Source organism: Pseudochaenichthys georgianus, chromosome 19 (assembly GCF_902827115.2).
Source record: "Pseudochaenichthys georgianus chromosome 19, fPseGeo1.2, whole genome shotgun sequence".
NCBI lineage: Eukaryota > Metazoa > Chordata > Actinopteri > Perciformes > Channichthyidae > Pseudochaenichthys > Pseudochaenichthys georgianus.
The window spans coordinates 14,841,816-14,864,455 of record NC_047521.1 but is presented as its reverse complement, the minus strand read 5'-3'; the positions used below and the strand labels follow the sequence as shown (position 1 = coordinate 14,864,455).

General features: G+C 41.9%; 1 protein-coding gene across 17 annotated transcripts in view; it reads left to right on the top strand.

The window, feature by feature from the left end:
* Positions 1-22,640, top strand: part of LOC117464675 (neurexin-1a) — a 57,769-nt gene that overhangs the window by 14,249 nt on the left and 20,880 nt on the right. For 6 of the 17 annotated variants that reach the window (XM_034107232.2, XM_034107224.2, XM_034107231.2 and 3 more), the window contains 10 exons: positions 7,098-7,399; positions 8,749-8,772; positions 10,584-10,745; positions 13,677-13,748; positions 14,115-14,339; positions 14,964-15,111; positions 16,130-16,260; positions 17,281-17,533; positions 21,059-21,262; positions 22,362-22,388. In XM_034107232.2, coding sequence (XP_033963123.1) covers positions 7,098-7,399; positions 8,749-8,772; positions 10,584-10,745; positions 13,677-13,748; positions 14,115-14,339; positions 14,964-15,111; positions 16,130-16,260; positions 17,281-17,533; positions 21,059-21,262; positions 22,362-22,388 — 1,548 coding nt within the window. Of the gene's footprint in view, positions 1-6,220; positions 6,425-7,097; positions 7,400-8,748; positions 8,773-10,583; positions 10,746-13,676; positions 13,749-14,114; positions 14,340-14,963; positions 15,112-16,129; positions 16,261-17,280; positions 17,534-21,058; positions 21,263-22,361; positions 22,389-22,640 lie in introns of those variants that run through there. The other 11 variants (XM_034107240.2, XM_034107234.2, XM_034107239.2 and 8 more) reach the window with 4 other exon arrangements.

Genomic DNA, 22,640 nt, shown 5'->3' with positions numbered 1-22,640 from the left:
TTCAGTACCCCATCTGGCATTTGAAGTTCATTTATTTGCTGTTTGCCAAAACAAGAACAAACACATGAACAGGAAAGCACACACTCACACTCACAGGCGTTGCACACACAAACAGTCATTAACTTGTGGTGCTTGTCTGGAATAACTACAACAACTGAAATAGCCACAGCATTCATTAAAAACCCATTACATTACCTTTATGAAAAGAGGTCTTTATGCTCCTGTTATTTGTTAACAACCTGCTGCCTGCTGTAAGGGGTTTAATTAGCTGTGTTTGTGTGAGGGCGCAGTATGTGTGTGTGTGGATTTACATGCATGCAAATCGGAGCAACGCTATTTATTGTGTGGGTGTATTTAACTGTCTGTATGCACATTTTTTAGTGTGCCTAATTTCGGCACACTGTATGTATGATGCATGGTCTTGTGTGTGTGTGTGTGTGTGTGTGTGTGTGTGTGTGTGTGTGTGTGTGTGTGTGTGTGTGTGTGTGTGTGTGTGTGTGTGTGTGTGTGTGTGTGTGTGTGTGTGTGTGTGTGTGTGTGTGTGTGTGTGTGTGTGTGTGTGTGTGTGTGTGTGTGTGTGTGTGTGTGTGTGTGTGTGTGTGTGTGTGTGTGTGTGTGTGTGTGTGTGTGTGTGTGTGTCTAACACAGATGAAACCGACTCTGATCTTATCCAGCTTAAGACAAATACACTGTTCTGCCTGCAGACATTGTCATGGAAACAAGCTGGTTTCCCTGGGTACCAGAGAGGAGGCCAAATGCAAGCTACAGACAGAGAGAGAGAGATGAGGATATGAAAGAAACAAAAAAGCACAAGTAATAAAAGATTGATCATAATGGCAAAGGGTGCTGTTCATTGTTTTGCTTTTTCAAAACGAAATTCAAAGGGATTAACAAATTAAATGTTATTATGTTCCGTTTGAGTCTCAAGAAAATTCACTTAGGAAAGACCATTTCTGCTCAAAAACAAATGTTAACCTTAATGTATTTTAGTATTTACTAAGCAAAAGTGCTCCTTTAGACTGTATATTTTTGTAATCATATTAAATTCTTCCAAGTTTCTCCTTTCTTTTTTACCATTTTATGTTGAAACCAATAATTTGGTGAGTCATTTTATATGAAAAATGTGTATAATTTGATGGCTACAGCTTCTCAACAGTGGAAGATAGCTTCCTTCTGTAAAACTATTATAAATTCAATATCTTTCAAGTGACAAAACATTTAGCGACTTGCTTGTTTGCTGTTAGTTATAGACAAAACAATTAACCAATTAACCTGTACGTAGATGAATAGATCTTAAAAATAATGGTCAGAGCTGTGTTTTTAACCAGTTAAGCCCTGAACCTGTTTTTAAGGCCTCAGGCTCGAAAATGACATTCCCAGAACAAATGACTATAACTTCACTTCTAATAGGGGTACATTAATAATCTTTTTTCTCAAAGCAATGATAAACCTGTGAGTTGGATGTAGAAGAGTCAGAATCAATATAACATTTTTATTTTATTTTAAAGTAAATTCTGATTGAACATAGTAAAAAAATGTAAATGATAGTGTCCGTCCAAAGAAAAAACATTACTTATAGTGAAAACCACCCTTGAATGATGGGATAGTAGACTAAAAGCTTTAGGAATCCAAACTATAACATATAAGTACCCTGTATCAAGATTGATGCAAAACAAGTGACATTTGACCTTTTTAGAGAGGTTTAGCAACAAAAAAAAACCACTTCTGGGGTCATTTGGGTGGATTTTCAATATCTCTGGCCCCCCTCGGTTGATTTTGATGATTGACACCTCTTTTTAACCGTTAGAGCCAATAGAATCAAGAAGGAGGTTCCTAAAATCCATCTAAACATTACCCATTGGTGAATGAGTGATGCGTAGCCAGAATGCCAAAACCGGAAGCTGTCATACACTCTGGTAGCTATCATAGCAGCTATATATGAAAACTCCGTTATTGACATAAATATGAAGATGGATTATCAGTAATAACTTCAGACACATTGGATTAACCTATGGATTAACCTTCAGCAGCGTTTTTATCGTTGTAATGCCATTGAACAAAACTTTTGATCAGAAACAGCAAAAGGTAAGACATTTCTCCCGTGTTTGCTCCGTAAAGCTACGTTGTGTGATGTCTGGGTTTGCTTCCCCTGTCGCGAGTTCTGATCGCTCAGTGATGATACTTATATTTCTGGAATCTGTGGAATCTCAGTTTGCTAATCGATATCTTGTTTGTGCAGATCCGATAAGTAATGGGGTTACCGTGAGTTCTGTGCTAAGTGCGTTAGCATTTTTTCGCTCGGGGCTAATTCAGAGCCTTTGTTATTACCCTTGTGTTTCGTTTAGCTAAAAATGGTTAATATTGTCTGATAGCTGAGTTTCTTCCCGTTAAGTGGGTATGACACTTTCATAGTTTGTTAAATGTTAAGAAGCCCTCAGACGCTGTTTCTTGCAAGATGTTGCGTTTTGCCCCCGATACCGGGGGCATGGGGCTTAACTGTATATCTCTTGTGGGAGATGAATCCTTTCAATTTACCGACCCATACAACAAAAAGAGGAATAAGAGCTCAACGCTGCAGACAGCGAATCTGTCACTTGTGTCCTGACAGTAATATCCTCCTCTACAGCATTGCTCCCTTGGCTGCGATGTGATAGCCCAATCCGTTTTAGAGCCAGTTGCTGTATATCACTGAATAAAGATGGAAACGGCCGTCATAGCCTTTGGTGAACTTGCCTGTATGGATTTTCACACTTTAACTTAATATAGAGACTATGCATATGTTAGCATACATTTGCATACATTTTTAGACTGGTCATGTGTGTGTGTGTGTGTGTGTGTGTGTGTGTGTGTGTGTGTGTGTGTGTGTGTGTGTGTGTGTGTGTGTGTGTGTGTGTGTGTGTGTGTGTGTGTGTGTGTGTGTGTGTGTGTGTGTGTGGTGTGTGTGTGTGTGTGTGTGTGTGTGTGTGTGTGTGTGTGTGTGTGTGTGTGTGTGCAAGCGTGCATGTGTGTGTGCACAGTCTGAGAGGAACTGATAGCAGAACTGCATGGTGGGCTAAAAACGAGGTGCAGGGGAATTGCAGTGTGCTATCTCCAGAATGACAGGGCTGCCATGATTGAGGCTTGCTACACTAGGATTTAGATACACCTGCATTTTTCTCCCTTTCGTTCTCTCTAGCCATCCATCCCTCGCTCTATGCCACTCCCTTTCCTTGTCTCTCTTTCTACCCCTCTACCTCTTTCTCTTCCATTTTGTGTCGCCCATCTCAATGAGTCTCTGCGTCTCCCTTTATGTATTCCTTCTTCTCTCAAAACCCTTTCTTTGCGTCTTTCCCCTTTTTCTCTACCCTGCATCTTTTCCACCCTGCTCCTTCCATCAGGTGCCGTATAATATAGGCTCCCCTGATGTGCTCCCAGCCTCCATCCGCCATTTTGATTCAGTACAGCTGTCCATGATAATGTACTGTTCACTCAATCACTCTCTCTCTCTCTCGCCCTCCTTCCCCATCACTCTTCCCCTCTCCCTCCGAAACGCACATGCACGGACACATTTGCTATAGCCCCTGTAACACGGGGTTGCCATGGAAATGAGAAATTAGTGTGTGAAATGTTGAGGAGGAAAGACAAAGACATATGACACACAGACACTCGCCTTACGCACACAAACACACAGATAAATCCAAGTGATGTGTGTTTGATCGGAGCAGTTGCAGCTGGTCCCAGTAGCAGCTACCACCAGATCAGTGTTCCTCTCTTTCTCTCCCCCTCACTCCCTCCCTCCCCACATGCTGCTTTATTCATTATAAAACTGGTTTAATGACAGCCTCCAAAGTCCAATGCCAATCATCCTCCATCTTACATCCTTTTTCCTGTTCCCACTATAGCCTCCATACTAGGTCCTCGGTTATTTTGTAAACCACTTCCTATGCCCCCTCCCCCTTCCTTTATTCCTGCTCCCCTCTCTATCTTGTCCTTTCCTTTAGTAACTTAATTCAATCAGATAGTCTCAGTAAGATCAAGATCTGTTTTCCAAGGGAGAGCAGAGAAAAAGAAAAACATTTTCAGCCAGATAAGGCTGCAACCAAAGATTACTATCAGTATTTAAACTGTTAATCGTTTTTTCAATTGCTCGATTAATTGTTAAGTCTATGAAATGTCAGGATATAGTGAACAAAATGCCCATCAGAATTGACCAGAACACCAAATTACAGGCCAAAATCCTTGTATTCAATTTACAATGTTATAAATATAAGAGAATATCAAAACTTCATATAGCAGATGATTGAGCTTTGAAATGTCTGGTATTTCTTTTTAAATAAAAAACAACTTTCTCAATCAATTAATCTTAAGGGTGTTGTCAGTAAATCATCTGTCAAATTACCAATCCTGATTTAACAGTTCCAGTCAGACCTTGCATACATACATATAACCACAAGACCAATGTATAGGAAAACACTGTTCAAGGTTAAAAAACATAAAAAGTCAAACAACCAACAATAAATCAATACCAAGAAGAAATCTACAAAACAAAAATTAGATCATGAATATATTGAAAGAAGCCTTTTTCCTTTCCTTTACTTGCAAAGTGCCATTAATATCAAGAGCATTGAATCATTTGTACAGTCAGACTTAACCATGCAACCACACATCAAGCTCACAAAAAACATTAGCTAACAACTATAGGAAAGTTGATATATATAAACAGTATTCTAATAGTGCTTAAAAATCTTCCAAGGAAAATAAATATTCTAGCTTGAGAAATGTCCTTTCCTCTGCCCTCCTTTTCCTTTCTCTGTATTCCTTCATCGTCCTGTTTCCCTGCGTTGATCGACAGTGCTCTCCACAGGATGAAGTGTGACATGTGGTGTGTATGTCAGTGTCTGTCTCACTGTTTACTCTGAGCTAATACTGACTCACTCCATTAATCTGAGCTACAACAGATCCACTCCAACCTGCCCACTTGAGAGTGTTTCAGTTCGTGTGTGTGGGTGCGTTTAGTTATGTCCGTATGCTCTGAATACATGCGTTCGCAACACATGTTCATCATTGTGTTTGTGTCATCCAATATACATTTGCCTGCCTGATTTGTGTGCGTGTACGAGCGTTGTTGTTGCGGGCCAGATCGTCCAGATCGATGCAGATGCTTTATGTGCTCCTGTCTGCTCTAATGACATGTCTGTAAATTAGCAACAGAATAGTGGAGCACCGCACTGAAACCTAATGGCACCTCTGTAAATTACCGCGAGAATGCTGCCGGACGGCTGTGTGTGTTCTCATTGTGAACAACGTGGCTCCCGCACCCTCTCTCCGCCACCTCATCTACATTTGTCTGCTTGTGTGTGTCAGTGGGATTGTGTAAATGTGTGAGCATTTGTGGCTTTTCTTTCTGTATAGTGTGTGTCTGTGTGTCCCTCCTCCTCCTCCCCGCTCTCGCTCCTCAGTAAAGACTAGCCCGAGGCCCTGAGTTGGTAATAGCTTTTCTGACAGCAACACACCAATATTTACAGAGACCAGCACCCACCCACACCCCCGCACATTTCATACACATATAAGGAGCATATACTTGTCCGCACACATTCACGTGTTGGAACGCAAGCTGCACACATTTTCTTTACACACACACTCTTAATTAACATGCTGGGAGGGAAGAAATCACACTCACCAGGGGGAGCTCACACACATGCTGGCATACAACTTGTTGTTTCTCACTCATACCGAATATTGGCATTCACACGTCGGGGTTTTTTCGTAGCGAAGAAAGACAATTGGCGGCGACAATTGCTCTTTGGATTGTGATTTATTCTTCACTTTTTCCTCATTATTCTCTCCATGTTATATTCACTTGAGTGCCGCCAATTCCATTTTAACACCATTCTCTGTGCCTCTCACTACCTTAATAACCTATTACACTTCAGTCTCTTCATTAGGTGGCAACCCACCACTCCCTCTCCGAGTGTCTGTCTTGCTCCAGCCTGACCTAGTGTGTGTGTAGAATTCCCCCCTCTGTTCTCCTCATTATCGTCAACTAAAAGTCGGTGGTTACGCCAGAGGCTCCACAGAGCGGAGAAAAAGAGGCCAACGAGATGAGCGGAGAGGAATGTTTGCGTGAAGCTTAAAGAGAGTTGTGAGAGATACAGGGATGGTGTTGAGAAGAAAGCTAGAGCGGATGCGGAGGAAGGTTGATGCTTTGGGGGGGGGATGGGTGTGAAGGAGACGGATAATGTCGCCCCTGCTTGTGTATGCCGGCACAATAGTACGATCATTTTCTCCGCAGATGTGTGTGTAGGTGTGCATATTTATTCCTCTGCTGGCTTGCGTTTATGGCTGTGAGTAGGTGTGAGAGAGTAGATAAGAGAGTGTGAGCTTAAGGATGATGGATTGCAAAACCTTGGTCTCATGTCCTTGGGGGTCAGTGAGGGTGTGCAAGGTAAGTCGCCATTGGCTGCTTGTTATTCTGAATTCTAATTGGACAATTCTGCTCGCTTCGCCTGCCGCACTGCTCACAGGCTGCTGTTTCCATCTTCACCTTCTCCAAACCTTCCTAACCATTTGCAAACGTAGACACACACACTCTGGCTTTTGACGAATATCACGGATTGAGCCATGTTGTCAAACAAGACCACATCACTTCAGACTGCCAGCACAGCTGTTCTCTCAAAAGGGAGGATGGCAGGTTTTATAACGAGTTTGGAACACTACAGACTCACGACTGTCTCTCTCTCAGCCACACTGTTTAATCTCCAACCCACATGAGTGATCAAAGCTTGTTTACACACCACTCCATGTACGATTAGAGGTATGGAAGGAAGTGTCTCTTCCAAGTGCTGGCGTCAATGAGGCTTTGCTTGACAATAACAACGTTTTTCTCGTCATCTTGAACAAAAAGTTTTATGTTGCACATCCAAAATCAAATTTTACCAGGCAGAGCTTTGTTTTACTCGCTGAACAACCTCCATGTTATCATCTTTGAGCATATTGTGAAGAGCGGTGTGGAAAGAAGCGAGGTAGCTTGGGATTTGTAGTAATCATTGTGATAATGTTTAACAAAAGTCCACACTTCTCTTTTCTTCCTCCCTCCCTCTTCCACCTTTCTGACCCAGCTCGAGAGGATTACGTTGCAACCTTCAAGGGCTCCGAGTTCTTCTGCTACGACCTTTCACCCAACCCCATCCAGTCGAGCAGCGATGAAATCACGCTTTCCTTCAAGACTCTGCAGCGCAACGGCCTGATGCTGCACACCGGCAAATCGGCCGACTACGTCAACCTAGCTCTGAAGAACGGGGCCGTGTCACTCGTCATCAACCTCGGCTCCGGGGCCTTCGAGGCCTTGGTGGAGCCCGTCAACGGCAAGTTCAACGACAACTCCTGGCACGACGTCAAGGTCACCCGCAACCTGAGACAGGTAACCAGACAACAGGAGGTGGAGGAGAGAGAGACCAAGCGATCAGGAGGAGAAGCGAGGAGATATGAGAGTAGTTACCATATTGTTAACCTTGAGGAAGACAGACTTGAAGGGTCTTAGGGAGGGACAAAAACATGGTAGATTAACGAATGGATGGAAGCTTGACTGGATTTCAGTTAGTGATTAAATGATTAGAGATCAATATAAATTAATTGGCAGCAGTTAAAATCCCTTTATTAAACCAAAATGCCTAACATTTGCTTGTTTTAGCTTGTCAATTGTGAGGATTTACTGTTTTATTTATTGTAATTTAAATATATTTTGGTGTTTGAAAGACTTAAGTATTTTAATACATCACCTTGAGCTCTGGCAAACTGATGGGCATTTTTGATTATTTTTCAAAATGTTATAGACGATCATTTGTTTATTTGTAGATATAATTGTTAACTGAAAAGTGATTGACAGTGGCAGTGTTTATTTTTAAATCCATTTTTGAATAGTTTCAGTGTGTGTTTGACTTTGGTGAACCACAGTGACTGCTGCAGATGTTTCAGGGGCAGCAGAAAAGACCTTAGTCCGCAGCAGGAAACTAATCAATGTAGAAGCTACGGTCAGTGGTCTGTTGTCCATCTGCAGTGATGCTGTGGTAGGAAGAAAATACCTGAGGTTTTGGTCTTAGTTTACAGTGGGTTAACCACCAGCCCAGCACTGCTTTCAGCTCTAGGTGAGTGCTTTTTCAATTGTGTGTGTGTGTGTGTGTGTGTGTGTGTGTGTGTGTGTGTGTGTGTGTGTGTGTGTGTGTGTGTGTGTGTGTGTGTGTGTGGTGTGTGTGTGTGTGTGTGTGTGTGTGTGTGTGTGTGTGTGTGTGTGTGTGTGTGTGTGTGTGTGTGTGCGTGTGGATGTGTGTGTGTGTGTGTGTGTGTGTGTGTGTGTGTGCGTGTGGATGTGTGTGTGTGTGTGTGTGTGTGTGTGTGTGTGTGTGTGTGTGTGTGTGTGTGTGTGTGTGTGTGTGTGTGTGTGTGTGTGTCTGTGAGCGAATGAGAGACAGAGTGAACTAGAGAACGTCGAGGGTCACTAGCACTCAAGTGCTTGTAACCCACCTGTGCCCTGCCTCTACCGTTTGCCTGTTTGTATTACTAACTTTACTAACTTTACTAACCTGCTAGTGAAACTAACCACCATCCATGGAATGATTCATACTACTAACCTAACCTGTGCCCTTCTCCTAGCGAAACCGCTCCAACCAACCTTCTAACCTCACCAGAGGCCTTCTAGCTTTCCTTTTTTTCTTCCCGAAAGTTGTACTGTTCACAGTTTTTTGCTTTCCTTTCTCCCCCTTTCCTACAAAGCACTCAGGCATTGGACACGCTATGGTAAACAAACTCCATTGTTCGGTAGATATCATTCTAATTGTTTCTTAGTTTGGGTTTGCCCCGTGTCTATTTCCTTTTGAACCATAGACAAAACTAAACCAATAAAAGGATAAATGCGGTTGGTAATCTTTTACGCTTAAGAAAGCCCCGCCCCCCCCTCCTTGCCAACCACTTCTTTTTCTTTATATTCCTTCCCCCGCCCCGCCCCCCCCCCCCCCTTCTCTACCGTTTTTGTCACCCCATCAATCTGTGACTGACATGTAGACGTGTACTGATTGGCTCATATTTAACCTGCACGCAAATGGCGAGCCCACCTTCCTGCATGGCGTGACTCAGAAACCCTTCCCCTCTCTGATTGATCCATAAATGGATAGAGAGATCCCTCCACCCCCCCTCTTTTCTTCTTTGGATTGTACGTCCTCCACTCTGCCACAGCATGTTCTTCATAGTGCTTCTGATTCATCATGTCCTCGATTTGATTTCCTTACATACTGTGTCCTCTTTTCCAGTGGTTGCATGCAGAGAGAGGAACACGCCGCATGCTTTATGTGTGTGTGCGTACGTGTGGAATGAGCCATAACCCATCTAACACCTGTGCGTGTGTGTACATTAATATGTGTGTGTTCGTCCATGTGTCATATCATTCAAACTTGCTGATCTAATAAACCCCACCCCCCAAACCACAAACTAACTAACACCATGATCACAACTCACCCTAACAACACAACAACATAACATCATCACAACTACTAACAGCATTAACATCATTAACCCTAACCTCAGTAACCCAACACAGCTTGGCCTGATACAAGTAGCACTACTGTGGCTGCAAGCAGTGCAACAACTAACAACTACTAACAAATAAATAGTACTAACACCTACTGCAAAGCAAGAAGAAGCCTGCGGAGACTTTACTAACACCTGCCTGGCTGGGCAACTTTGTCCGGCAATGATAAGTGAGAGAGAACTTACATTAGTGGTAAAGTAAAGTGCTCATCTGTATGGGCAGTTGGACATGGTCAGTAATGTACTGTAGAATATCAGGGTGATAACATAACATACCACTAACTGTGACTTCAGTGTGACAGGGTTGGGAACCAGTGCTAGCTAAAAGCCCCATACAGGCTGTTATACAGCAGAATAGGCTGGTTAATTTATAAGAACACCAGCGTCAGGTCCACTTAAGTGGGGCATTAAGGAAAGCTGTTGTTAGTGTATTAGGAGGCACATCTGCATCTCCTGCTTGAGGCAGAGATATAAGGAGGGACACTAATAATGTAAAAGTTGAATTAGCGGACATAGAAGTTTTTGTAAAGTCAGAACAATGCAGGGACGGAGTAGCTGATTGGCTTTGTAGTTTGTGTGAAGAGTCACAGTCTGAAGCTTTGAGTATCAGTGAATCTGTATGAATAACACACCTAGTTATCATTCTGCACAATAGACTTAGACAGGCAGAAGCAGTCAGACCAAGTAGTCTGAATCCATTCATAGTGCACAAGTGGTAGATGAAGCTTCAGAGTGTATAACTAAAAGTGGCATTTGGAAACATATTTCTAATGTACCAGCAAAGGCGAGAGGCAGCACGACTCATTTACACCCCACAGATAGCACTGATCCACACCAAAACAAAGTCCTGACAGCACAACTAGCCAATACCCCAAACCAATCAGGCCTTCTCCCAAGCACAATGCATACACACTGGTTACCAGAGTAACGGGGGCTAATTTGGCTGGTCAGCGCCTAACTAGCACTTAGCGCTGCTATTTGGTGTGAGTATATAGCGTGTCCTTTCCCTGTGCTTTGTTGTGTAGGTGACCATCTCTGTGGACGGCATCCTGACCACCACTGGCTACACCCAGGAGGATTACACCATGCTGGGCTCCGACGACTTCTTCTACGTGGGGGGGAGCCCCAGCACTGCTGACCTGCCAGGTTCTCCAGTCAGCAATAACTTCATGGGCTGTCTCAAAGAGGTGGGATGTATGCATGAATCACTTATGTGTGTAGTATATAACACGTTTGACATGCTCTTACTATTGATATGACATGGTATTAACCCATTTGTGCATGAGACTATTATTATTATGATTATTATTATTATCATAAGGAACAATGCCACATCTCCTGTTCTGATTGGTCAAACTTAATTAAATCTGCCACAGACATCATTTAGGCAAGTATTGGTACAATTCTGTGTTTATGTGATGTCTTCCATTTGATTATTTTGTGCATACGTGTACCTATGTTTGATTTAATACTTGATTGTGCTCCTTGTAACGTCTGAACCAGCTTCTTTCTTATCATAACATAATCTTGTATTTGGGCTCATGGGACTACTGTTTTCTTTAAGAAAGATATAATGAAACATTCATAAGAAACAGTAGTCCCATGTTCCCAAACAATAAATATAGTTTAATTAAACAAAGTCACTCTTCAGACAAACGTTTTGACCGATTTTGAATATATTTTCTGATGTTTACTGAAGTAAATTCAATTGGCACAATTGGGTTAATGAGATATTTCTTTCAGTATCAAGATGTTTGCATAAACACAAATAAAATAGCCCAATTGCTTTGTATTAAACAAAACATGTACAACGACTTATTTAATAAGTAATGCTTGTTTATAACTACAATTTGCGAAGAATGATTCATTTAGACTTAATTAACACTAGAACCGCCAACGGGTACATTTTACCCGCATCTGTTTCTTGATTGTATCTAACTTTTTTTTCAATAAAATATTCAAGTCTCCCAGTCCGTGACTTTTCCTGAAAGTGTGTTATGTAGCACCCTCTGGTGTTAAAAATGGTCAATATGAAGTCAGATTGAAAAAAATGCCCAACAAATTGCCATTTATACCCATCAGCGCTAGCGGGTAATATTTACCTTATAGAAAATGCAGTGATTCTCGCGCTATTGATCTCGCGCGAAAACATAAACATGACGCGTTGCTATAGCAACGCCTGTTGTTTACTGCGGTTCCTTAGAGATAAGATGGAGATAGATAGAGAGATAGATAGTTGTTGATCGATAGATAGTTATAGATGGATAGAGATAGATAGATAGTTATAGATAGATAGGTAGAGAGACACTGTTAGCGATATGTTATACTTCATGCTATCTGCACACTAGATAGCATATGAAAGCTGAGAGTCCACAGATTCCATTGGTATAAGTTTCATCACTCACACTAAATAAAAGAACATTGTACCTGGAAAATCAATGTATTCTATTAGTGGGTACATTTGACCCGTTGGCGGTTTTAGGTATACAGCGACCCCTCGCGGTTCTAGTGTTAAAGGAGAATTTTATCTCCACATAATAATTTCTTCACAATATAATTTTACTGAATATTAAACAATACAAACAATTATACACTCTACAATTACAAGCTGCACAGCTTAATGTATACACCTAGGTTTTCAGTAAAAATAACTTTCTTTCTCTCTTCCGGCCTTCCCTTTCTGTAACATATCATTCAAACATAATACACACACATTATCTTATGAAGCGCACACACACAGAAAATGCTGCCATTTGGCAGACTCATACAAACATTCCCAGACACACACAAACACACACACCCTTCCCAGCATCAGAGAGAATCAGTGATCAGCGTCGCTGAGGGAGTAGATACAGCACTAAGCGCAAAAATGCTAATTAGCTACGCCACAGAGACGCTCCATCCATCCGCTGTGCTTGAAATGGGCCGCAACACACACTGCAAAAACCAAAACTCACTACACACATAATCGCAAACTTAGGTTGTTGTGTGCATGCACGAATATACCCACCAAAACACACACAGACAGAAATAGTCGAGCAGAAATAAATATACAGATGCATATACAGCACCTAAAACACATAACCCCTAAATACATCCTAACATCCATTATAGTCACACCATGTCTGAGTTTCTCTTTCATTGGAACAGACTCACACAGAGGCATAAACAAACAAGCAAACAAGCCGACAGATGATGTGCCAAACAGAGAGCTATCTGTATCAGTGGTGAATGCGCTCTGTGTTGCTTCATTATGACTGATGGCGGTTAAACGAGGCTGCCGCTGTCAGAGTGAACCCTCCACTGGCACATTTACATATTTAATACGATGATATGATCATCCGTGTGAGCAAATTAAGATGTATGCAGTGAATCACACACATGAACGATCACGGCTGCAACCATTTTGTGCATTTGATGCGGGTGCCCGCACGCTAACACCGTTTTGCACACTTGCAGCACTTTTATTGCAGATCCACCCTCCCTTGCCCTACGCACTACGCACAACAAAAGTGCATGATAAACAAGAACAGAGGTCAAGAAAAGTCATACGGAGGAATATTTTTCTTAATATTACTGAGATGCTCACAAGTCAAAAAAGAGGTCTGGATAAATAAAGCAGAGCCTGTGTGCTTGTCTCTCTCAACATCAAAATGCTCAGCACTAGCAGGCTCTTTTTACACTCAGTCAGAGAGCGTTCTGTGTAAGGGAGGAGAAAGAGTGAAACAGAGAAGGAAAGAAGAGAGAAAGTAAAGGCAATCTTTCAAGTGGCGGGGAAAAATGTGTTATCAAAAGATGAGTGGCTCGCTGCTCTTAAGGTTGTCATTTTCATAAAAAAAGAACAGAACAGTTATACCTTTCCCGACTTAAAGATTCATGGATTTCTGGCCTTATATAAAGTGCCTTGTTCCCTCTTTATCTTTTCAGCATTCTCTTCTTTTTGTGACCTCTGGAAAGGTCAATCAATGCGTATTTTTGCTAGCTTCAATTAAACAAAGAAAGATTACAATAGTAATTCTGTGCTGCAATATTTACACTGTAGGGTTCATCGATTGACCAGAGGTGAAGAAAAAGTCTTCATCCTGAATTAATGTATCGTTTTATTTGTCCCGCTCCAGGTGGTGTACAAGAACAACGACGTACGGTTGGAGCTGTCGAAACTGGCTAAACAGGGAGACCCAAAGATGAAGGTATGTACTTTCATGTATGTACAAAGCACTTTGAATTGCCTTGTGTTGAAAGGTGCTATATAAATAAACTTGCCTTGTCTTGCCTTGCCTTACTTTCAACACAATGTACAACTTAAGCAGACACATTATCCTCTTATACAGAGACATCTTTTTTTCAGAAGCTCCTGAAAGGCACTGTGGGACTTATACTGTATTAATTTTAAGAAAATGGTGTTATATGTTTGGCAGGTTGTCATGTTCACGGCTTGAGAAAAACTGGCTTTATTCCCAGGCTACAAAGGAACCTGATCCTGATGTTCACAAGACATCAGTTTAACAACCCAGCTTTAAATGCTTAAACCCCTTAACTGTCTTTTCTGGTCCCAGGTTAGTGGGGTGGTGTCCTTTAAGTGTGAGAGTGTGGCTACGCTGGACCCCGTGACCTTTGACACCCCTGAGTCTTTCGTGGCACTGAGCAAGTGGTCAGCGAAGAAGGCGGGATCCATCTCGTTCGACTTCAGGACCACAGAGCCAAACGGGTTGATGCTTTTCAGCCACGGCAAACCCCGACAGCAGGAACGCAAAGACCCACGCACGCCTCCTACACTCAAGGTGAAAATATTATACAGTATATATTTTTTTAAAACACACCGTCTAAATCTACACCATTGACATAGTGAGGCTTTGCTTTTAGCTAAATGCTGATGTTTACCAGGTATTACTTTTGTCTTACTATGCCAACTATCACTATAATCACAAATGGTTATGCAGGTATCTTCAACAATCTATTAACAAATACAAAATGTGATTTATGTGTACATGGATCAAATTAATTAATCATAAATGTTTTTAGGATACAACTCCTGGGAACCATAAAAATATGTACAATTATAAATGATTGCCCATTATTGTTAAATGTGGCTGTTAAAATCCAAGCTGGCTGTCAGACATTTTGCTTTTCATCTTCCTCTTCTAGAAACCACTGAATTCCTGATTGTCCCTGCTACGACTCTAAAGAGTCCTTAACTTCCCATTCCCTTGATGTCTAATATAGTTTTTAAACAAGTTTACTTTTCTTCACTTAATTTGGCATTCAACAAAGAACCTGAATGTAAATGATTAAACCGGAGTCCATTGCCTTATTGTAACTTGCAGCTATAATTTGCATTTTTATTGCCAGCCATCAACATCCCTGCTTTTGACAGAATACTAATACTGTGTCTTGTTCACTTGCAGGTGGATTTTTTCGCCATTGAAATGCTGGACGGGCACTTGTACTTGCTGCTGGACATGGGCTCAGGAACCACCAAGACCAGGGCAATGGACAGAAAGGTCAACGACGGAGAGTGGTATCATGTGGACTTCCAGAGGGACGGACGCTCAGGTACTTTCACCGCTCTAACCCTGACCACGGCGGGCGATAAGGAGGGGGGGGAGGATAGCGCGTTGGCGAGAGCAAGGCCATTCGGATGCTGTCTGTATTTAGATCTAACTGGGTTGTAAGGGTGCTGTGTAGGCAAAAATCTATATAAAATTGCTCTGTCCATTTTTATAATATGTTTATATAATCACCAATATACTGAGACTAATTATAGCAATTGGCAGCATCTGTCTTTCTGTAGTCAACTTAAAGTTTTGAAAAGTTCTGACCACTTTTGACATAAAACCTATACTTAACGTGGGGGGATGCATTACACATACTCATGCAATGCCTTCTGTTGTCTCTTCCTATGTTTGATCTCAGTTCTGACATGCAGTACAATCACAGGATTTAGTTTGTTGTCCTAACACAATATAATGATAGTTGTTATGCCAGTATTAATTACAATCTAGAAACCCAGAGTAGAGGCTGCCAATCTTCTCTATTGGGACCTCATTTGTTTACTTTAACTGTCCTAATGTCTAAATAATAACGTTTTAATGATTTATTTGTAACAAAATGTTGGACATACAGTAGCACTTTTAAATCAGCATGTTCTTAAAGGAGCTTACTGTGGCCTGTGTAGTTTTTATATTTCTTCTGATTATAGAAGTAAGTAGGAGTACAAGGGATGATGATGATGATGATGATGATGATGATGATGATGATGATGATGATGATGATGATGATGATGATGATGATGATGATGATGATGAAGATTATAATGGTAGTCATTATGGTGGTGGTGGTGGTGGTGGTGGTGATGATGATGATGATGATGATGATGATGATGATGATGATGATGATGGTGATGATGATGATGATGACGACGACGACGAAGATGAGGATGATGAGGATGATGATGAAGATGAAGATTATAATGGTAGTCATTATGTTGGTGGTGGTGATTGTGATGAGGATGTTCGCATTGGAGGTCATAACTATTTACTGATGTTGTTCTTATGCCTCGCTGTGACTCCAGGAACTATCTCGGTGAACAGTGTGAGGACAGCGTACACGGCCCCGGGAGACAGTGAGATCCTGGATCTGGACGAGACTTTGTACCTCGGGGGGCTACCTGAAGACCGCGCTGGACTCATCTTCCCTACAGAGGTGTGTGTTTGTGTGTGCTGTTGTAATTTACCCTCAAAGTTTCTGCTTATAGCTTCTGAAAAGGTGGAGTTGAATGCTTTTAGTCTTACAAGACCCACCTCTTTTCCCTCGCTTTCGAGTCAGTTTAAGCTATGTTTTATCGATTGTTATGCTTTTATTTGTCTGTCCATAGCCCTTACAGCATGTGCCTTTTATCTATTCTAATGTATGCCTTTTTATCTATTCTTATGTGTGCCTTTTATCTATTATTGTAATATTATATTTTATTATAATGTTATGTCTGCTGTGAAGCACTTCGGTGAAACCCTCTGTTTTTAATATGTGCTATATAAATAAAGTGGATTGGATTGGATTACATTATGGTGAATTGAGTATATTGAGTTGTTGATGTTATCTTGAACTCACGAAAATGATGATATGCATATTTGTACTCTCTTCAATAATTGTATTAAACACAAATTTAAAGCATCTATTTAATTTAGTGAATAATCGCCCAAATATTTAGTAATGAAAAAAGTTATCCAGTCAGTGGTGTTAGCTTCCTTGACCCTGCTTATTAAATGTAAATCCTTTCATGATATATGGTTTAGATTGGAGTAGTCATTGATTGCAAGCCTTTCAAGTATATGTTGTTAACCTTTTGTCACTAACAATACTTAGACTCAAAGAGATATAAAAAAACTAAATTTAAATAATAAATATAAAAGTCGCCATTTAAATAAAGTAGCTCAAAGTTCAGATAAGTGTTAGCTTTCTATTTCATAATTTCACTGTTTAAGGAAGATATGAGGAAAAGCAATAATTTCACACTCATTTATACATATTAATCTTAAAAATGTGTGTGAGGGTGAACGTGTGTACTTTATAAGCCAAAAAATAGCTGGAATTTTCAACTTTTTAACTGTGCTTTGAACAAGCTTTTTAAAACTAAACATACAGCAGTTCCTCACTAAATATTGCCAGATGTGGTCAAATGTCTTCTTGTGAAAAACCTCAACCCCTGGCGTCCTCCCTCCTCAGGTGTGGACGGCTCTGTTGAACTACGGTTACGTGGGCTGCATCAGAGATCTGTTTGTGGACGGGCAGAGTAAAGACATCCGGAGGTTGGCCGAGGCACAGAGGGCGGTGGGGGTGAAGCCCTCGTGCTCCCGAGAGCAGCCCAAACAGTGCATGTCCAACCCCTGTCAGCACAACGGCATCTGCAGGGAGGGCTGGAACCGCTACGTGTGCGACTGCTCCGGGACGGGGTACCTGGGACGCTCCTGCGAGAGAGGTGAGAATGACGCGGTGAAGAGGACAAGAATAACACTGTGGCAGCCTGTACTGTAATTTGGCAACAATTCTAATGCCACATTTTCACTGGCTAATTGCAGTCACCAAACAGCAAGGTTTTGTGGGAAAAGTCATAATACGTCACGATGCAAAAGTCATACTGACATTGTCATTTACCTTTTGGTTTGAGAACACTGAGTGATGCCAGAGAGATGAGTGACAGAAGACAGATTGTATGGCGTGGAAAGTTTAATGTCAGAAATAACAACCATCAATCACTTAAAATATATTTTTAAATCACCAGTTATATCGGGAGATTAACCTTTAAATAATTACACATTTAAGCAAGACTTTTTTCCTTGTAAAGGTCTATCCTAACAAATCACATCACCTTGATAGTACTTACTCTGATGTGCGCTCAAGAAGTACCGTCTTAAAGATTTATGGCACATAAAAATGTGGCTAAACTGTCCAAATGAAAAGCCTTGCAGATTGAGTTCAGGTGAATTTACCCTCCTCTTCCTCCCTGGTGATGGAGAATAGGAAGGTACAAAATAAAAAGAGGATGGAATGTAGGAAGTAGGTGGTGATAGAAAATGAGTCTGCTTGCAAAACAACAAAAGACAATAACCTTTTATGTTTATCTTTTATTAAAAGCAAAGCGTAAGAGTGAGGGTAGTAAGTTGCAGACAGGGGAAGGAGAAGATGAAAAGGGGGTGAAGGAGAAGAGGAGGATGCAGAGCTGCAGACAGGACTATTGGACTTCTATGGATGTAGGGAGTGGGAATCGATGGGAGAGGAACTGTGCAGGGAGCAGGAGCTGTGACAGAGGAGGGTGGAAGCACCGGTCCTGAACCGCCATATGACAGCAGGTGAGGAGGAATGGGAGATGGGAGTAGAAAATCCGACAGAGAGAGAGAGTTATGAGAAAAGGTATGAATTCAGGGCGAGGGAGAGATGTGGAAAGTGGGAAAGATTGGCAGAGGGACTGATAGAGGCTTGTTGAAAGAAGCGAAGATGGAGTCAGACAAGAAGAAGAGAAGAAATGCTGTTTGTGCTACAACTGCTGACGCGTCTCAAGTGATGTCCTATCATCTTACAGGAGATATAAGCACACACGTACACTTTCTGCAAGGTGTTGATATGAAAATGTTTTAATTCTGAGGACAAACCGCCGCAGTGTAGGTTTATCGTGGCGATGCACTGCCTCTCCTTCTCTTAGCTCCATCTCCCTTTCCTCTATGTCTTTTTTCATCCCTCTCTGTGTGCGCTGAGGGGTCACTAACTGGTGGTTCAGTGGATTAAAGGAAGCACAGATGGAGAAGCAGATGGAGAGAGTGATTGGCCGTGTTTACGCCTTCTACCTGCGGTTTCTGCCTCCCTTTTTCTCCCTCCCTCATTCTCTCACTCTCGCCTTTGTTCCCACTCTCTTTTCTTTAATGAACAAAGATGGTCGCCACGCTCTGGCTCCAAGATGAATTTTTATTTTGTCGAGCAGTCACACACATATTTCTAGCGACACATTTGCACACCCCTTAACACATTTCAGCTCTTTCCTCCTGCTCACTAGCTGTTCACGCTTCATTTTTTTTGTGCTGTCCTGCTTTATGTATGAAAGCCAACTCCTGGCAGGAAGAGAACACAATAGATACAATGTTAAGAATGTTATCTTAACTCTTCAAAGGGTTTGGTCTTAATTTGTCACCACCAAAAGGCCAATATATTTCTATAATCTTTCAAAACGCATTTTTACAATGTTTTTAAAACCCAGTATAATCAAATCTTCATATTTTGACCCTCCTTTCTAAGTCAATCTACAGCTGGAATGAACAAAACTTCTTAAAGTTTTTATTTAATTTAGCTCTCAAACAACTCACCTTTTGGATTGATAAACAAAAATAAAAAATACAATAAGGAAAGTCAAAATTACAAGATACTCAGTCAAAACTTATCAGTCAAAATTATAAGCTCATAAATCTAAATGATTGAATTAAAAGTAATAAATAATTGTTTTGAATAATAATATATGGAGTTGAGTAACACAGGGAGGGGAGGTAATAATATATTGTGATTCTATTTATTCAAACGGGGTCATTACCAACAAAAACATTCATAATATCGTATTATCTTACTTATTCAGTTTGAAAGGCAGATCTGGTGTGAGCTACAGGTGTCAGAAAATGGGACGGATTGCAACACAGTTTATTTTTGTTGGCATTAATGGGCTTCCATACTTTCTTCTCACCAACCCCCCTGCTCTATTTTCCTGTTTGTGAGTCAGGTGCTGCGGTGAGGAAAATGTAGTCAGCTGTCTCCCTTATCGGAAAATGTGTGTGTGTGTGTGTGTTGTGTGTGTGTGTGTGTGTGTGTGTGTGTGTGTGTGTGTGGTGTGTGTGTGTGTGTGTGTGTGTGTGTGTGTGTGTGTGTGTGTGTGTGTGTGTGTGTGTGTGTGTGTGTGTGTGTGTGTGTGTGTGTGTGTGTGTGTGTGTGTGTGTGTCTGCTAGTCATGTTATCTGTGATATAACAGGCCAACCACCTCCTTTTTTCCTCAAGTTAATGAGGGTTCATTTGCATTTTAGCCAAGAGCTCTTCCCCTTTCCCCCCTCCTTTATATCTGTCTTGCTCCGTCCCTATTTTCTCTCCCCCTGCTCTCACTTTACTAAACCCTCCTCTGTTCACACTTAAATTCACTCACTTATTCTGACATGCACGCACACACACACACACACACACACACGCACACTATCTCCCTCTTTCCCTCCTTCTCAGCTCATCAGTATTCATGAGGCCTCCCTCTCTTCCTGTTCTCTTGTTTTTGCCTTGGCTCTAACCGTCTCCCACGGAAACAGGGAGAGCAAAAGGGAGAGAAAGCAAAGGAGGAATGCAATAGAGAGATATAAGAAGAAGGGAAGAAGAACGAGAGATAGAGACACGGAGAGTGTGTTTAGCTGTGTATGTAATTGGCCAATAAAAAACAGGGTTCTCAGAGGTAAACAGTTTAGCGGTTGGGGATTGGCCCCAGCAGGTAGCATGGAGAGAAGATTATCAATATGTAAATGAGTATGCAAAAGACATTAAAGCGGGATCACCTGAGCCTGTTACATTATGACTCCAGGGTCTGGGATGTCAGCGGCGGAGGCTAACACACTCACCGCCATGCATTCTGATTCAACCGGCCAACCAGCTGCAGCTATTTTTACATCCCTTTTCATGAGGGAGTGATGATGAATTAAGTGATGGAGTAATTTTGAAGCTGCTTTTGAGTTTGAACATGACGTGGCCGGCGGGGGAACAAGGGAGTGTAGGCACACTGCAACATACTTTGTCATGTTTTAAATCTGATTCACTCAACCCTTTGTCTCCTCCCACCTTGTGTGTTTTCTCCCTGTCAATCTGTTACTGTTTCTTTTGAATGTGTCCACCCACCTCACTCTTCTCCATCACCGTCTCCGTCTTCCTCTGCCTTCTTCCTCTCTCACTCGTTTCTTGTCCCCCCCCCCCCCCCCCCCCCCCCCGTCTTGCACAGATGCGACCATCCTGTCGTACGACGGCAGTAAGTTTATGAAGGTGCAGTTGCCCGTGGCGATGCACACCGAGGCGGAGGACGTCTCGCTACGCTTTCGCTCCCAGCGGGCCTACGGGGTTCTCATGGCAACCACATCCCGTAACTCCGCAGACACCCTTCGTCTGGAGCTGGATGGGGGCCGTGTCCGACTCACTGTCAACCTAGGTACACACACGTGCACACAAACATGTACAATCTCCAACATTGTTTTGATTTCCACACAGAGGAATGCAGCTAAAACTGGCCTCTTGGCTTTTTCTTGCATAGGAATGTCATTAAATGTTGATAAATAATATATTGTCCCTTGTGAGTAGCACTCTTCTTGATAAGTCATTCAGATAATTATGTTGCAAATATCTTGTATTCAAGGATTTCACTGTTTTTTCTGCAGTAACATTTTAAAATGTATATGTACTTAATGGTGTATATAAAGCCTACACAAACACAATAAACAGTTAAAGGTTAGCAGTATTGTTTTTGTGTTGAACAGAGGGTCAAGCCTAAAGCTGCATTCTCTGCTCACTCCCAGTGGACCTGTGCATCCCTTCAACAATCAATACAAAGACTCACAAACTACACACACACACACTTAAATAATACACCCCACACTTAATTGCGACTTTTAAACACTCTTCCGACCAGCCAAGCACTTTCACATGAGTTCAAACACACTCATGCTAACACACACATACACTAACAGAGGGGTGCATGTGTTGGTCTCTGGTTGTCTGCAGCCACGTCTCTTCTGTGGTTGACGCCACTCGACACACCAATGCATCATGGGTAAAATAAAAAGCCCTCTAATAGTGGGGCTAAATCTTCCGACCATTCACGGAGATTTGTGCTCTGGATGGGCGACAACAATTATGGGATGTGTTCGATGTCATCAGACAAACTGACACACATGACCCATCTCAGTCTCCTGGTGCTTTTGATTGGTGACTGAAACTGTCGCTCAGGCCAGAGCAGCCAATGAGCACGCTGCTCGTGCTGGGACACACCGCTCTCCTTGTAATATGTAACAGTTTAAATGTGAAGATTTTAATTTTCACACTTTATTGGCTCTAAAATTGCGTTTTGCAACTCCATTTTGTAAGAAAATACACTGTCAAGCTTGAGGTCTTGTGACAAAGGAGAGTGTGTGTTTTCTCAGCAGTTTGTATATAATGCGTGGCGTGCAGGGTGTGTCGATGTGTGCGTCCCCAGGGCGTGGGGAACATGTGTGTGTGTGCAGCATTAACCCTCTGCTCTGCTCTCCCTCCAGACTGTATCAGGATAAACTGTACAGCCAGTAAGTGATCCTCCATCTCACCTAACCTCCCCCTTCCTTTTCCTCCTGAGTGTGTGTGACAATGTGTGTGTGTTTTGTTAATGTGTCTGTCTGACCATTTTTCACCCACTCTGTGTTTTAGTCCATCTGATCGTAATCCGTTATTCAACATGTCTTTGTACCCTGTGTGTGTGCATATGTGTGTGTGTGTGTGTGTGTGTGTGTGTGTGTGTGTGTGTGTGTGTGTGTGTGTGTGTGTGTGTGTGTGTGTGT